Here is an 18,341-nt window from a genome sequence, read left to right as displayed (position 1 = left end):
TCACAGCTTATCTTATCGAAGGGAATTTAAGGGAATAAACCAACGGTTAACACAATACCCAGATAACTGACCCTATGATGTGCGAAAGGGTGAACCTTGTATCGGCTTGTGGTCTGATCGCGTTCCGACGTATTGGTTTCAGATTTCGATTCGTTTGGGGAGTTCGCATGGACTTCATTTTAGCCTGGAGTAGCCGTATTCTGTCAGTGACAGAAAACAAGCATGAGGATTTTCTCTCTTTCTAGCTTACTGGCTCACCGATCCCGGTACCAAATAAACTGGCACAGGATGAGTTTAAATACGGACTTACTACATTCTATCGAAACAAAAGCGTCAAAAACAATTTATCCAATTCAAAATAAGTAGACTCGGTGAAACTCCCAAAAGTACGATTACCTATCACTGAACTATACAGTCAAGCCTGGGAAAACCTTAAGGCATCCAATGATTCGTGTTGGATTTAATTTACGGCGTCTATAAAGTTTTTTGTGTTGTATTAGAGCAGGACGTACGTGGTTTGAAATTCAAGTACATAGGTGAGGATGTCCGTGATATTAGGCAACCACTGTTTGGTGGCTGGTGGACAAAATCCCGACTGACACGGTCAACAATCTGTGTTTTGCTTTAGGAATCTTGAATAAACATAGTCACTTTCAGCAAACGCTTGGTTCTACGCAAATAATCAGCTTTCTAGCGATTGTTGCACTAATGATGTTCTACACAGTCTACGTCCATTAAAAGTTGAAATGGGGTGGGGGTCAAACTAGACTAGGTAGTTCGGATTTGAATTCAATATTATTTCAACTTCAGGATATCGGTTACACCTGAGGAACTTAATTAGGCCAGTGCTTTTGCGTTCCACATAGTTAGAGTATGGAACAACACTCCTCTCGAAGAGTGCACATCTATTTGGAGTTGGGTGATTGAATATATCGTTTCGTGAAGTTACCTCATAGCATTTCCGTACGCCTGACGTGAAAACGACTACAGTAAGTCGCTGTTCTACAAAAACTGCATAGTGTAGCTGTGCCTGATGGGTAAGAATATAATCATCTAGCATCTTTTCTATCCGTCACCTTGTTGAGTGAATGTGACAGTACTTGCATTTCCCTCGCATCAAATAGGACAAAAATTTCAGGGGAAAATGGATCCAGCAAGGTGCGATTTTTCTTCTTTGACTGTGATTCTTGCGATATCTACTGTCTGGTGGAACCTTCTGGTCTGTCGTTGGACGTGGAAGCTCGTTGGACAGAATTATCATTCAAAGTGAAACTGATTCAAAACTCATAGATAATATTTTATAGCAGTAGGCGCATGGAAGTTTCATCGACGGCTTCTTTCAGCACGGTTGTAATTAAGATTCACCGTAATCTCGGAGACGGTAGCATCCCTTCAAAGCAGTCTCATCGAGACGTCTCAGGACTAACCATGAAACATGTCTGTAAAGTGTAGTGTTTATCAAACAAGATAGTTTTGGTGGCTAACCAGCGCATTTATGTGCAAGTATAGATGTTTTCACAATGCAATGACATCAATGGGACTACTTGCGTCCAAACCAACGGCTTTCGAATGGATACCCGTTGTTGTTATCCTAGGCGGACCAATTGAAGTTAGAGTTCTGAGTATTAAGTGATATATGCATGGAAGATACAGTTCACCCTGTGCAACGTGCTGCCATATTCTCGGAAGCATCTCCCCTGGGGGTAATCAACCTCTTGATTTGCGGATACATTTTGGATCGGGCCGTTGTGCCTTGTTCAAGACCACGTTCATTGGCAGACAGTTTTGCCCCCGTAATCTGTTTTGCGCCATGTTGGACAAATTTCGGATAAAAAAGGAAACTCCTCAACTCAGTCGGTTAAGTATGGCAATGACAACCTAATCCATTGCATTTCCAGCCGCAATTTAGTTGTTTACCATATGGCATGACAGACTATTGAGACGAAGCGCATGGCTCTAGTATGGTAATCGAAATCAGTATGGTTCGAATAGATTGCCCTTCATCTGTGAGTACACCAAGTGAGTTATAGTAGGCAAATTGAACAGCCTTGGCATCGACGTTATCTACCAGATGCACTATTAAACAGCGCCACAGGTTGTCAAACCAGGTGACAATCTTGTCCTGCTGTACACCATTAGGAGTACTAGCTCCGAAAGTAACGGGACTACACAACTGCCAATGGAATAACCGTTTTTCGTTGAAACGGACTTCATTGGTTGTTCTTCATTCGCCCTTGACAGATGAGTTGTATCCTTAGTTTCACTTCTGACCCCTTGTACACGACAGTGATCAATAGAGCAGATGGCTCGTAAGTTCATAGACTTTTCTGGTTTGGCCAAGCGCACCAGGTGATCAAGCGGCTATCCAGACCGGGGTTCAAGGTACTAAGAAGGCATTAAGGGACTGCGGTCCACAACCTACACCACAGTATTTTACTAACCAGTGATGTGGAGAAGAATGAAATAAGTCACTATTGAAAAACGTATATGAGATAGTCGATTTTTAATAATAGACGATAATGAATATTGTCCCGCCAATATTGAATCCAAATAATTATTCCCCGGTGCGAACTGATATGAACCATTCGGCCTGTTAAGTATCGCCACTGATGACAGTCGACGGTGATAGCATTTGAGTCACCTTAAGAGTTGTTTTACGGTTTCTACGGTGTCAATAACACTCACTCTCTTATTATGATCACACATTATCTGACGGATGAGCCGCCCTGGACACTGTACAAATAAGAACGTGTTTTTCATGTGCATTCTGCTAGGTTCTGTCGGAAACCTTTTCGGCCACAGGTGAAGTGCACCTTGATAATAGTTTCAGAGACGTCCTTATGTAAGCCACTGACTTGGTAGTTATTGACGGATGGGGACTCAACTTCATCAACCTTTCGTTTGAAGTGCTCTACGTTCTCCTAATAATGAGCATAGAGAAATTACTCGAATTTTTGCCGTTGTGATAACAAGCAGGTGCAATCTGCCAAGTTAGGCCAGATGACAGCCCCGTAATTGCAATAAAGCGAACTGAAAAGAAATGAGAAAACTGTGGCGATCGCTGTGTTATTTTACCGCGTTCGGCAGTGAAGATGAGTTTTTTTTATCGCACTAAAAATGAAACAAACGGCGGGTGAGATATGAAGTGTAGGTTCGGCTACTGAATCTTAGTAAGTAGCATAGAGTGGTTTCAGCAGATACTTGGGTTCATGCGGTAGTGGCATCGTTCAACCGGGCCATTAAAAAAACATGAAATAGCCTTCAAAATCGGATGTTTTTATTCAATAGTGACTGAAAATCATCGTTCAGAAACTTTGCCATCGCAATTAAGCTCCTGCTAGCATGGGCGACACTGTAAATATGCTCAGTTTGATACCCAGCTAACTTAACATTCAAACAAGCCCTAGTGGACTTGCTAGCAATTCGTCGGATTTCAATAGTGCTGGTAACCGATGTTCTAAAGTTATTTCTAAGATTATACATTTCCTCAGTCCTCTATGTTTTTGTTCTGGCGATTCCAACGACATATGAGATAAACTAAGAGGTCTTGTCGTATTTACATGCCCCAGAAACCGGTGTAAAACCCAAACAAATTTCTTTTACGTTGTCCATAGACCTTGTATGCAGCGCGAATATTATCAGCTTGTAAAGATGGTGGACCAATAACAAATTCCGAGACTGATTCAGGAGTCTGCTCGGTTCCGCTTCTACATTAACTATAAAATACATAAATTTTGTACATTGAGTAAGCTTCAAAACACACGGAAGGTTGCATCTCTCGTTTTCTCTTTTAGTTTCCTCCCTCCACCGACGCCTGCGAAAGTAAGTGCTGTCATCAGTTTCTTCATTTTTTTCGAGGCATTTGATCTGCTTTTAGAATGCACTTTAGATTTGCCTACTTTGCCACAGTTTGAAGGCAACCACTTTGAGCCAACTCGTAATTACCGATCCATCGTAAGGATAGCTAGAAAGGAACGCAGGTTACTACGCCAGTACATTTTGACAAAAACGCGTTAATGGCATTCTTGAACATTTGTCAGTGCAACTAAACATATCGAATTACCATCTTGGCACAAATAGGTGAAAATAGGATTGGGCAGTCGGTGGATAAGTGGGCTTTGTTTTTACTAAATCTTTATTTCTTGTTCGAACAAAACTGTGCTCGTGTTGCCAATTGTTGAGATGTTCCTATCCTCTGGCTTTTTCGTAGGTAAAACGTTCGGTTCTACCTTTGGGTAAGTTATTTGTTTCGGATTATTTTTAGTATCTGCATTCAACACCCGCAATATGTGCGTCACGTCCGTATAGCTGCGAATTGCAGGTTCTAACGTGTTTATAACGCGTTATCTAACGCGTTTCTAACGCAATATCCTTGTGAGTAGTATGATGGGGATACAGCTACAATTTCGACCCGGAGGCCGTGCGTGCATTCGGGGTTTCGCGTTCAGTAATACTGTCATAGCTTGAGTTGACTTTTTGCTGTTACATACCTTGTTCGTTATGGTCAGGCGGGATTTGTAAACCACCAAGTTATTAGGTAGGCTTTCAATGTTCATCTCGGATCGATTCAATGCATGATGAATACTTCTGTTATTTAACCAGGATAAGTGTAACCGTCGTGGGAGATTCTCCAATCTGACCCGAGCGCCGACCGTCGGGTCTGCAGACTGGGTACACATCCATTCGGGAACAACCAACCAGCCACAGATGGCCAAGTGTGTATGACGGCAGTGACCGGTTTCCAAACCACAGGTCGGATAAGGACAAAGATTACTCTTCCGAGATTTATTGACTTTTGTCTTTCAAATTCTGGATTAAGTCCGATTACCGCAAGTGCCACGAATAGGGGGTTTTATAGCATGCTTTTCCTGTAGGGCAGCTAACATACCTCTAGCTGGATAAAGCCTAGACAGATTCCACATTGTTTGGTTGATCCTTATTTGAGAGAGAGAGAGGGGAGGCGGATTAAACCTAGATTTCACACGCACGTGAATTAGCGCGTTTATGTATTGCATTGCGCAACGCATCGAGCGTTGAAAAGAGAAGGAATTTTTCTAGGACTTCCAGTAGTTGGGCTACTAACACTAAAAAAAGTTCACAAATAACGCAGGCAACAACATAAGGAAGCCACACAAAGGTGAAATGTTTCAGGCTTCCCTATGTTGGAATACGACCAAATTGTGTGGACTGATTACCAGGATGTTGACTCAGTCAACTTTTGTTTCATAGTTCCAGTTTCAGTTCCACTCACGGAAGGCAACGAGCATTTGCGGCTGAAGCGTCTACGCATGGCACAAGAGCAACGCCGAGTGGAACTAGTGAAACGACTGAATCAACTGTACATTGATCTGGCAACCAGGCGAACCCAAGGTAACCAGCCTGTTTGTTTCTCATTTATTTAAGCCAAACGATAGAAGTGGCGAGTGAATTGCCCCAGTTCTAGTTATCTATCAGGTGCTATATTTCCCTCCGTGTTCATTTGTCGAAAATAGTTCACTAGTTTTTCTATTAATGCACTGTAGTTGATAGATTATCCAACTAGCAAGTTTATTTGATCGCACTAGAACTTGTGTGACAGTTAATCGTTGGGACAGGACAAACCAGATTGTCGTACTGCTCCATATTTCAGCATTAAGTGCGGTAGATTAAACTTATTTCGTTTTAGATCCAATATCTTCATTGCCATTTCTCGAAGGATAACATAGCTATCTCTGAGAATCAGCTGACCCTGATACGCTTTAATTTTCAGGGCTGTGAAGAAGTTTCGACTTACTAGTTTTCTAGAATTCTTAGCAGCTGGGAAGTCAAAGTGACAACTTAACCGACTGCTCAAATGGGTTATCTTTGGTCTATGTGCACACGATTCGATTGACATTAGCAACAAACTCGATCGCAAATGCAATACAAGATCCCTTTTGTCCGCTATCTGGGACAGCCTCGTGTTGCTGCTTTGTGGTACGTGGGTTACGTGGAACAATCAGCCAGGCCAACAATACCCAGACAAAAGTAACACACGAACCAGAGCACAATTTGGGAATAAGATACAGAACGTACAGCGAAGGAATTTTTCGTTTCACAAGCCCAAGTAAGCGTACCGAACCACAGTTTAGAACAAAGTGCCAAGGTGTGGAAGGTGACGAGGGGAAAAACATAACCATGACGATGTTTCAACAAAACTGTTCGCTTCCCAACTCACTTTTGAGCTGTAGAAGCCGACTTGCATGTGAAAACTGGGTCAAAACTAACAAACAGAAATACAGCCATCGGATGACACCGTGAACTACGGCTTACAAAAAGCAATAGCGACCAACGAGAATGTAGATGGAACTAAACGGAAACGCATATTTACTATACGCTGTGCCACCGATACCTGTCTCATTAACGTATCTTGGATATGGATAGTGCTATTTATATCATTAGTGAGTGGCGTCAGTATTGGTGCTAATGCGACCAAGTATAAATTACTCGTCAACATTTACAACAGCGGCGGACAAGCGATATTGCTACTAAAAAGATTAGAATACTACTACCAGCAATAATAACGGTAATAATAATAAATTGGCATATTGACCCAGCAAGAGATACTTCCGAAACGAACATTTGATGGATCGCGTGAAGATTCCGCAACGGTTACCGATCACTTTGCAGAAGAAACCGCTTCCTGTGGGTTTCTTCAAGTGCTCCTCGAGAAGGATAGAGCTGTGTTGCCATTATTATTATTTCCTAATAAAAAGATATGGAGACCATGGTTGAGGCCCATTGTCCAAAACGGTGATGCGCGCTGCGGCCTTAAAGACTCGTAGTTCGAAAACCATCTTGTTTTCTTTGGAAACCTGGCAGCAACTCAACTCTGGTACTTTTCTCAGGCCGCATGACAACTATGCACCGAGTGTCACAATCGAACGATGTAATTTGATTTTCATCTAAAATAAGAGGCCGTTTCAACGTATTCAACAAGTAGTAAGGTTGACAGAATTATCAGCATACCGCCTGTCGATCCAATTTTGACGAACTGTTCAATCTGGGAAGACAGACAATCCATGATGAGATTCCCAACATGCTATGAACAACTTGAAAGATGGAAAAGTTTTAGCGGGATTTCGAAGATGCGTGTATGAAGGGAAAAGAAATCGGTAGAAAACACACAACTGCCGCGGAATAAGTATCCTGTGCATAGCGGGCAAGATTATGTCTCGTATCCTGCTCAATCGATTAGTCGCTGGCACTCTGGCATAAAAACCGGCCTTGAGCAACAGTGTGGAATTTGAAGGGGGTCGATATACGATTGGCTTGATTTTCACCACAAGTCAAAGGGAAGTACTGTGAAAGGAACCAACCGAATTGACCGAAACTTTTGACTCAATCAGCAGGGTCACTGTGGATCATCCTACGAATGGACGGCTGTCCAGACAAATTTGTCAGCCTCATCAAAGCCTTTCACATTGAGATGAAAACGCCGGTTCGGACATCGGGAACCACTTCCAACGAATTCTTAATCGATAACAGAATGGAGAAGGGTTGTGTTCTTAACCTATTCCTCTTCAGCCTTTACTTAACAACATTGCGCGGCGGTGCACTGAAATTACGATTCAATACCGATTGAATAGTTCAATTAGGAGTGTTTCTTGGCTGGAACACCGCAGTGCGAGCGCATGGTGCTGTTTGCAAACAGCTGCGCATATTTAGCATTCTGGAGCAAAATAACACAGGCTGACTACGGCGTTCCATTAAGCAACTTCTCGCCTCGGCGTAAAATGGAGATATTTTTTTATGAGCCTTCATCGTGTATTCTGCCAAACGATTCCAAGATGGCATACTGCCCACTGTTATGCTATGCCGGTTGATGGGTTACGACAGGCTCTGAACATTTGCCCACCGATTTTATTTGTTCGCATTTACACCGGCGCCAGGTTTTTGGGCATAGCAACACGTTCGGCTCCGCACAAGCCGTCTGACTTTCTAGCATACGCGTGTTAAGCGGCTAAACGGATCGGGGATTCAGCCGTTCAGATTTCCTCAAAGTAACAAACTATTGAACGAGGTAGAACACTGCAATCTTCAGTTGTTTTATGAGACGTCTATTATATAAGCTAACTCCTAAATAACTATGGACAAAAATCGATCAAAATGAAAGTTAACTTATACTGACGAAGATGCATACTGGTTAGCACAAAGCTGTGATAGCTTTCATTTTATTATCGCCATTTGATGGAAAACATCAATAATGGTCAAGTAAGCATCTTCAGCTGATCCAACCGATTGTCTTTCAGTTCGAGACGAATGGAAACGCCGTTATTATGTCGCCAAAAGACAGGCCCCAGAAATTGAGGAGCGTATGAACGAACACCGACTGCGCCTGGACGATATGATGCGTCGATCAATAGTCTCTATTAGGCACTATAACTCCGATTCCGCAGAGGTACGTTACGGGCACTATGCATATATGCATGGATCTTTATACACAATGATATGGATAATGCAAGCCAGTTAAATAGCATCTTCAGTTCATGAAATGTGTTTTCATAGGAATGAGTTTCTATATTTGTAATGCGCTACTCATAAGGTTGCTGAAAACTCGTCGGCAGCCCACGATCGATTCCGCCCTTTTTGCGTCTCATCAGGTAGGCACAGTCCCCGAGTTTCCGATAATCTTATGTCCTACTTGAAACCGAATTGATCGAGTTAGCGAAACACACTCATTTGCAACCCAATTGGGTTTTGCGAAAGACTCACTTGAAACCCAGATGAATCTCTCGGTTTTGATGTTTCCAGACTGAGTTTCTAATCTATTTTTACTTCCACCAGCATCACTAGAATGACTAAAGTAGATTAAATGTGGTGTGAGTTTCCTATGGAGATTTTTGAGAAGACAACTGCTGATGATTTTTAACAAGAATAAAACAAGTTTACAGTGATTCTCGATATTGGGCGATTTCACTTATACGGATGAAGTCGCGAAGAAAAGCACATATTCTTAAAAACAGACATGACATACTCGTACTGGCATAAATTCTCACGTTTTCCACCGTGTGTGGTCTCGGCGAATTGGCAATTAATTTCCGTCTCCCCACTAGGTTGTTAAACGAGGTTGTGTTAACAGCAAACCAACACTGGTTCCACCCTCAAGTACAATACACTCATATGGGAATTAATGAGAAAAAAGTCCTCTACTGGGTCGTATCGTAGAGCTGTATTTTGGGCTTCAAGAATGTTAAATGTATTTCCTAGTTAAATCCTGTCTTAACATCATGTTGGACTTAGATGTTGTGGTTGTGTCTATCCAATAAGTTTACAACATCGACTGAGTAACCAAATATTCCGAGCCTACCTCACCCAGTGAACCAACGGCAACTCAAACCTATCTTCGGTCAAAGCAATATTCTTCAAAGAAGCGCACAGATAATTGACTATTCTGTGCACATAAAGCTGGATTGTGAATTCCTACGAGATTAGAACAAATTTGTTTGTTGAGTTTACTTGAAAATTTCACGAGGGACGTCCTATGAAATCAGGCTAGGAAACCTGTACTTCAAAACTGCGGACCTTGCAGTATGCTCACCAATCGATCGTTTCCTGTCATAACGCATAACTGCACTGATGAGGTGTCCTCCCCTTTGATCCAAGAATGGATCGCGCTTCAGGACAGCCTACTACAGCAAAGAGCCGAACGGGAGAAAACGATGGAATCGACTTCGGACGAATCGGGTTCTGAGAGGCAAATAACATCCAGAGTGAGCAACCTTTCCATCAGATTACACTAGGCCCTTTTTCGATGATGTTCATGGGCCCAAGTAAAAAAAAAGTCAAAATACACAATGTGAAAGTGAGCTTTATAGGGAGAAATGCTTCAACAGGAATCCATGTCTCGAGGTAAGGTTGAATTGCCTAATGAAGTGCGCAGTCCCAGTTGTTGCATACAGCATGACTGAGAGGTTGCTGGGACATTTCAAGTTCGAAACAAAATTCCTTCTATATTACACTTAAGAATGATGGAACGAAAAACAAGCACACAGCCAACGCATGGGAGTGAGCGGTAGTTGCTGTGACGTAAACCCCTACACGTGCCATTCGCTGGAGTTCATAAATTAATCCGATGTAACTATATCTGTTCGAACGCCATCCGATCACGGATTACGTTCTTTGTGTGAAAAACTGAATTATATGTCAACGCACTTTTGCGCATCAAAAATGTCGTCGTACAGTGGGCAGTTGTGTGCTCAAGTTACGCGTGTTCGACCATCGATTGGGTGTCCTGCGAATGAAGGCTTCTGTTGAAATTATCTCACAATTTCTTTTTGTTCAAGGCACTTCGGCTTGCAGATTTGATGGAGAAACGTCGAGAGGTCACAGCAGAAGAGTACCGACTGGCAGAAACTATGCTAGGATTAACAAAAGCAATTAAGGTGAGTCAAGGCTGGCATTTACCTGTGGTTTATTCGGTGAGCACTGTTCATGGACAGGAAGTCAAGAACCACATATCGCGTCTAACATTACTTTATAGACAAACTTTTCATAAGTTCAGTATTTCGTACGAGTTAAAATCATGCTTACCAGTAAACGATAGGTCAGTTCCGAACAAGAAGCTGTCTAGTCCCCCAATTTGGTTGTTGAATTGAAAATTGTTTGTGCTACTGTATTCGGCTCACAATTAGAAGATGGTGAGCCTTGACCAACCACGACATATGTCTTCTATATAAAGAGTAACTGCAGGGAAGCCTCCAAAACTCCTCCCCTTGGAGTATAGGGAACGGAGAAATAACAGAACCGTTTGAGATTCCACATTCCCCCGCAGTGCTACTCCACCAACAGTATCGCTCATGAGTTAGCTAACGATCCCCGTCCAACAAGGTCTGCTTCACAACGTCGTTGTTGTTAGACTGACACTAATTGGTGAGTTTGTAGGAAGCTGCACAAGTGAAAAGTAGAGCATTCTGACGGGAAACAGGAAGTTGGGCGACGTCAGCGAATACGTATTTTTCATGGCAATGTATTTGTAGGAATTTGTTTCTACAACCAATTATGACCAACCTAAGCAAATTTACAAGCCGATTGTGCGGACAAGATCTGCTCACATTCTTCTTAAGAAATATGAAACGTTAAAATTTACGGGATGGTCAACTGATGTGTCCAAAGGGCGGTCGGACGCATTAACCAAATTACGGTAAAGGACCATCTATCGGCTTTGATGGTCACGAGTAGTCTACGCCAAGTTTAAACGGTTCAAACGAACAGCGAGTCGAAGGTGATTACAGAATGGAGCGAGTTAGCTTTCAGGACAACTAATCCAACGAGGTCACGTTAGTTGAACTACTAGGCGTTATACGTGGCACTTAACGAAATCGAAATATTTCGAGCATCTGTCGTTGGGTGTCTTTCCGTTTGCGGAATGCTTACATGGGACTTTAGTTCAGAAGTGAACGAAAGATTCCTGACATTCTCATCGTCCCCTCTTTCTGAGAATGCAATGCGTTTGAAAATCAACGCAATGTCAACGAACAACAAGAGGTTGTGATGAAAAAAGCATAGCTGAGGGAAGGAGGGACAGGATACAAGTTTCAAGGGGGCGAGATGGCTCAATTGGTTAGCGCGTGAATTTACTGACCGAAAGGTTCGTGGTTCGAACCCGATCTCTGCATCTCGACTTCCCCTGTCTAGGCTTGGGTAACCTGACAGTATCCCAGCCCTCGTGCTCCCTTTGGGTGGCATGGCAGCTAGGCACCGAAAGGGTGTTACAGCTGAATGATTATCTTACATGTTTCAAGATAAAGGGATGAAACGTCTGATTTTGAATGATGATCATGTTTCACCCTATTTCCACATCTCGTAGCTCAATACGACAGACACTGGATACGGGAAAGGCGACCACAATTATGCTAAATACAGACCGTATCACCATCCTAAATTCCTTCAGAATCAAAGGGACTCTTGTCCAGTGATTAAACCGGACAAACAGCAATATACGAAAGTAAATGGTCCCGAGCAGCTAGTAAGTTGAAAGCAAATCAAACAGAAGCATCAGGCATTGACGGAAAAATCCCGATTCGAGTGAATGTGCTGCGTATCTTCCAGAATATCTCCTGACTATCTTTTTGTTACAGCTACGAGCTCAAGCAGAAGACGAAGGTCAGCTCTTGATGGATGATCTCGAACGCAGACGCGGCGAGGTGAATTTAGTAAAATCGACCTCTCCGAGAAGACGCGTTTATGCGTTTTCTCTATCGCCAAGACGACAACCCATAACATCAGAGAGCACTCGAGTTCGACGATTGAATTCTGACAGAATACCGGGGAAGAAAATAGATAGTGAGCCAAGCAGCAGGAAGGGAAAGCGTGAGAAATCTAAAAAGTCCGGAACTATTTCACAGAAATCCGACTAAAGCTTTTTGACCAGAAAAGGATGGAAATGCAAGACGTTCTGAAAAAGTGATCTCAACATAGCACCAAAATGACCGAAATCAACGCCAATTCTAGTTCAAAGATCTGAGGTATACTGTATCTCGCTCATATATGTTTCATCCTAATGGAGTTATCATAAATATGGTTACTTCATTTGCATGTTTGTCCTTTAAAGGTTTTCTACAATGGGGCGATGGGTGACGAAGTATCATTTCCACTGCTTGACTGAGCGATAACCGAGACTCGTGGGTAGCTAGAACTGATTGGTCTTGAAAGCTTAGTAACGAGGATGAAGCCTCTTTAGAGTTATATAAGACAGAAATGTCAGCAACAAAGTTAACTGCATTAAATTAAACTAACCACTACTCCTCACCACACCGACGCGTCAATATTACGTGATTCTCAAACAAGACAAAGTACTTTTTCGCTTATTTTTACTGGCCAACCGAACGGACCTTTGGAGGAAACCACCTACGTGGGAAGGATTGCACGCGTATGAGGAACAAACTTTAGGCAAATGGCTCATATGGATCACACTAGTACCTCGAGTAGGTTGAACGAAGTCTTGATTAGGACAAGTGGCTACGGGGTTCTGTAGACAGAGATTATAAAAATTGTCAAATATACGCCCTAAAACCAGCTGTGAAATGCTTGGTGGAGCATGGAAGGACCACGTGTTGCGTTTCAAACGCAAGAATAACAATGTCAGTTCTTTCCACAGGCCAAATGAGCCTAGATTGTTCCTTCTCAGCTTCATCGGCGCATATACTAATGTTACCATTACTACCCCTTGCTACTCTAGTGGCATTGATCGCGATTAAGCTGGACAAGCGAAAGCGCAAAAGAAATCAGCTCCCCAAAATGCATTCACTCCTGGGGTCGTTTAACCCTAGCACAACACACACCCCGAACCACTACTTGAAAATCACCCGACACGCGGGTAAAAAATCAGGGTTTGCATTTGGGGGTCCAGTGTAAGATCACACTATGATCCTTCATTCGCGTTCCGACGCTAAGATAGAGTATGGTCAGAGACAATGTGACATTATCGAAGTTGGGAGATGTTAAAGGGAATGGGGTCACTGAACTAACAGTAGCAAATTAGTTAAGTGAGCAACATGTTGTTAGACAGTTGGCTGGTCCATCGATGTTTGAGTGAGGTGTGAGGACGTTGAGGAGAATAAGTGAGCAGACCGAGCTACCCCACAGAGAAGAGCGTACAGCCAACCGCTAAACAATCAGAGCAGCCTTCAAGACTGACCTTTCCTAACCTACCTTTCTTGGGGGAAAGACATTGTTATTTTCCTAACCATGAAAACACTGGCCTTTGCCCCTCCCATAATACGATTTCCCGTAAGAGAGCGGCTAGCTGAAATTTTTCTGACTGCTCCTTTTGGGTCACGTCAGTTTTACTGAGTCACGACGAATGCAGTTCTATCCGAATCACAACAGCATTCTAACCCGATCATCAAACCAAGGTGCTAGCTATCAGGCGAGTATGGAATGTGAGGTGTTTTGAAGCCATAATGGTGCAACTCAAGCTCAGACAGAGCACGGGTGAAGACAGAAGGAAATAGTCCGCAGTGAATCACGTCGATATCCGTTTCAAGCATTTATTTGTTCAGTTAAATTAGAGAACGCGAACGATGTCAATGTTATGTGTTTGTGTGTGACAATGAAATTATGGGACAAATAAACATTTGCGGTCCACTCGAAAGAGGAGAGAAATGAATGGTTTTCTTTTGGGGGGGGGGTAGTATGGGGCTGGAGACTGTACACAAAGTGATGTGAGAAAATGGCCCCGCTCGTTACGGCGGGAAAATGAAAAAATTACAAAACAGATAGGAAGAATGGGACGAAGCTGGGGTTGGAAATCGAGGACGACAGACAAGAGTAAGTGATCTCGGAGTCACAAGCGCGTGACATAAAGTCAGAAGTTGCGGAAAGATCGTCTTCCTCGTCGCCGTTGTGAAGACAAAACTCAGCAGAATTAGTCAAAAAGGTGACGCACACAGAAGAGGCATCGAAATCGATGTAGGAAGGGAGACAGAGCAACAAGTACACACAAAGGTGGAAGGTGAGAAAAAAGATTGAAAAAAGTTTTCCAGGGGATTCGAGGCTTGTCCATGCGCTCTGGTTAGCAGAGAAATGCGTTAAGGTGAATTACATAGATATCAAGACCAAAATGAATGCAGGTCCTGGGGTTACTGCCCGAAATTATACAGAAACCAGGGGATCACAGTGACAAAGGCGCCGAAGTAAGTGAAGGGCATGATAAAACACATGACCATCGGCAAGCAGGTGTCAGTTGAGGCAAGAAGGCCAGTCGTTCATTGAGTGTGTGGAAGTGGAGGTGAAGATGAAAGAAAGACGTCTTGAATTAGGACCGGACATGGTTAGTGTTCACTTCGTACATCACCACCTTTGTCCGGTCCACATATGTAGGGATCTGCGGATGCAGGATGCTGAGCTACTGCTGTGGGACAAGTAGCCTCTGGCGTTGTGTCAGTTGATGCATGTTGTACAGCGAACATATGACTACGACGTCGTAGACGAACTTGACCGGAAGATATCAAGGCGCTAGCTTGCTGTGACAGATGTTCAGATGTACTGGGTGCGAGAGGCTCTGAAGCCACCGGAGCCCAGTTCATTACATTGCCTACGGCCGGATCCCATGAAGACTTCATAGGCTGAGGAACCTGATAAAATACAAAAATGAAAGTAAAGGGTTTGGTTTTGGTTGCTAAAGCTTCAAGGTCGAGATTTCATTCCAACGCACTATGGTTCAACAATGAATATAGTCGAGTAACGACTGAAAAAGCATAAGTCCACAGTGGTGGTCCTACGGAGTTGCGAGTTGATTTTCAGTTTGAATTTGGGTCAAATTCGGTGGCTAATGGCCATGCACCGTACCTTTCCGGTGCATAGTGTGGTGTGCTTAATGTACGCTTATTGATACATCATTGCGTTTCGGAGCAGAGTGAGGCAGCAACTTCGGAGTCTTTGACTGTCCGTTGCGTGTTGGCACATGTGAGGTGAATGATATCCCTTGGAGCAAATGTAAGCGTAGAACTGACCTAGATACTTAGCTGCGTGCTCACCAATCACGCATACACGAAAGGGGTGCTCACAGGGCGATTTTCCCTTTTCGTACCCATGTGAGCAGGTATCACGGTATCCAAGGCAAGTACAGAAACCAAAAAAAATAAAACAGAGATAAGATGAAGATATAAAGTAAAAACGGTCCTGAAACTAAGAAAACACTTCAGAAGACCCGTCATAAGTGATCCACCTAAGGGAGAATGAGTGGGTGCAACGCACCGCCTATCCGATCTCAGAGCAGCTGAAGAAACATGAAACATCTGATTGAAAGATATTATGGATCATATGAGTACACGACAAAATGAACATCGCAGAGCCCGTATCAGATGAAACCTGATCAACTTAACAGCACCATGCGGATAGCAAACTGGACAACACCCACGATAGTTTGCTATATAAGAGAATGTTGATAGCTCAGGTAGCATAGATGGTCTCTTCACCACGCTCCATAACAACGCACTGATGACGTCCCCTCGATTGGTGATGAAAGGTTTGCAATCAAGTTGCCCAGCTCAGCGAAAAAACCAAAAGCCACCCACGATAGTTACAAACCATACACCTTTGCTCACTGTGGCAGTAAGATCTGATACCTATTGGGTTACGAAAGAAAAAAATCATCACATTCATCATTATCAGCTGTAAGAACCGAATATTTGTCATACAATGGTTGTAGCTGCCGCGGTTTCGTTCACCGGTGATTTGGGTAGGTGGGGTAGGTGGCTGTACATTGAAGGCGGGAGATGACATAATTGATGCCTAAATACAAGGTTGTCATTGAATTCCTAAGTGGGGATATTGAGAAGGGAGCTATGAATTGAACACAATGCCTTGGATGTCGTTGAGAAGGCGACTGGGCTATGTCTGACAATGTCTCTAACTATTGATATGGCCCGTCCCAGGGTCCCCATCCAGGAAGAAGGCAATGACCGGGAGAGCGCCAACCTACACGAGAAACATAGAATGCAGGATAATACTGCGGGAGTTTGAAAATTCACTCCTCAAACCAACCGTAACTTTCCTGTCGTTGACGCACACAGGCTTAAAGCCAGGGTTTTCCACCATCAGGTAAGCCCACAATGTGTGAAAGAAGTCCTCATTATTTAAGGAAACGAATCGAAACGGACTGGTGTTACACGAGTTACGGGAACGGTCTACAGGCGAACCAGAATCTCTTTATGCTGTATCTTCAAAACAGACGCCGCATGTTCAGCTGAAATGTATCCACTCACACCAATAGAGTGAGCTTGTCTAACACGGGACCGTGCCGTGAAGGGGTATAGTTCTGTGGGGTAAGTAGACCCACACTTGTAGTGAGGTAACTTCAGTGTAAGCGTCATCTGGAATGTTGAAGTGTGTTACTTTGTTTGAACAGAGAACACAGTGAACGGACCTAGTGGAAGTTTGAACCATAGGAAATAGAAGTGGCGACCTCATCAAACATAAGATTGCTGTTTGATGCTTAAGCCCACAGAACGAAAGTTAGGTAGATTTACCTGAGACGAGCTTTCGGAGAAGCGATTAACAAGGCAAAGGCTTCAAACGAGTATCAGCCGTATGGGACAGCAGTTGTAACAAACGGACATATGTCGGTTTCGAAGGTGATATAGCTTCGTATATTATGCAAAGCCAACTTACCGAAGGTTGGCGTATCGGATCGACGTGACCTAACCGGACAGCCGGTGGCGCCGCAGAATTATTTGATGTTGAAGGATGATTCATGGGCCGTGTAAGAGGCGCGACTCCGAAACACAGCGGGTGAGATCCAGTGCCTGGAGAATGTGGAGGGACTGGTGCATGGTGGGGATATGTACCGGCCCAAGTGAGTTGCCCCGTCGGACTGTTGTGTAGAGCAGGACCAGGGTGATTGGCGCCCAGTGATTGTTTTGGACTGGATGAACCGGGTGAACTGCTGCTAGAGGATTCCCCACCAGAAAAACATCCCAGTGAACTCACATACGAGGGTGTAGGTGAAGCCGTAGAACAAAGGCCAGTAGACGAAGGGCTTGAGTGGTGGTGATTAGCGGAGGTGGGTGTTGAATCGGTAGGACGCGGAGTGATGTGAGATGGACAAAGTGGAGGATGATGAGCATGGCGCTGGAGGTTGCTCGGTACTGAGTGAACGGGTCCACTGGAAGAACCGGTCTGTGCGGCTAACATCGCTCGATGCTGCCGTTCACTGAGCTGCCGAAGGAGTGGTTTTTCAATTGACCTAAAAATGGCCGTGCACACCATAAACGTCGACTAGCTGTATAGAAGGTAACAAGCCTAGGCCAAGATATAGGTGGGGGCGTCGGGGAGATCAAATTAAGTTTCTAACAGCTTTATTTGTGAAAATTGAAACGGCAATTCATAGATCAGCACTTGAGCAACGAAGTGACAAAATTGAAAGTGCATCGAAATTTCATTCGCCAGTCGGAACGGACATGAGGAATTTCGGATACTTTCGTTAAAGTCGACGGCTCATTTTTCAATCTCTGACCTTGACTGATTGAGGTAAGCGAAAGTTGAGTAGTAGTCATCGAGAATTTTAGATAGTAATTATTTTTTATGTTCCCTACTGAATTTATCAAGCCCGTGTAAGAGTTCTAACCATTCGTAACAGACCACCAGTACAAACACAGAGGACGAAACAGTTGCATAACAAAAAACTTCGTTGGCAGAAGGAGGATTTACGAAAAGCGATTGGAATAAAGTCGAAAAGAAGTTTGAAAAATTTCCAAACAACATGGTCAATAATGGACCTCGAAAAATGGGAAAACTCCGAGTCAATCAGAGTCAGTGAGCACAAGCTACGATGGGAACATGTTACGTGTGTTTTCACTCCATGGGTAAATTTCCCAACG

At 43.5% G+C, this 18,341-nt stretch overlaps 2 protein-coding genes across 2 annotated transcripts in view; one reads left to right on the top strand and one right to left on the bottom strand.

Moving 5' to 3' along the window:
• Positions 1 to 5,288: 5,288 nt before the first annotated feature.
• On the top strand, positions 5,289 to 12,375 carry T265_12476 (hypothetical protein; the record flags this gene model as incomplete). Its single annotated transcript, XM_009164000.1, has 4 exons — positions 5,289 to 5,370; positions 8,271 to 8,419; positions 10,305 to 10,403; positions 12,099 to 12,375. Coding segments are annotated over 4 exons (606 nt in total), but the record flags the coding sequence as incomplete, so codon positions are not given.
• Positions 12,376 to 13,975: 1,600 nt separating this feature from the next.
• The window catches only part of T265_00199 (hypothetical protein), a gene marked incomplete at both ends in the record, with an annotated part of 64,911 nt that continues 60,545 nt past the window's right edge, over positions 13,976 to 18,341 (bottom strand). The window contains 2 exons of the mRNA XM_009163907.1: positions 13,976 to 15,095; positions 17,134 to 17,707. Of these exons, the coding sequence (XP_009162171.1) occupies positions 14,793 to 15,095; positions 17,134 to 17,707 (877 nt within the window). The remainder of the gene's footprint in view (positions 15,096 to 17,133; positions 17,708 to 18,341) is intronic.

Source organism: Opisthorchis viverrini (assembly GCF_000715545.1).
Source record: "Opisthorchis viverrini unplaced genomic scaffold opera_v5_2, whole genome shotgun sequence".
Taxonomy (NCBI): domain Eukaryota; kingdom Metazoa; phylum Platyhelminthes; class Trematoda; order Opisthorchiida; family Opisthorchiidae; genus Opisthorchis; species Opisthorchis viverrini.
The sequence above is the reverse complement of the archived record's forward strand: the minus strand, read 5'-3'. Positions and strand labels throughout refer to the sequence as shown.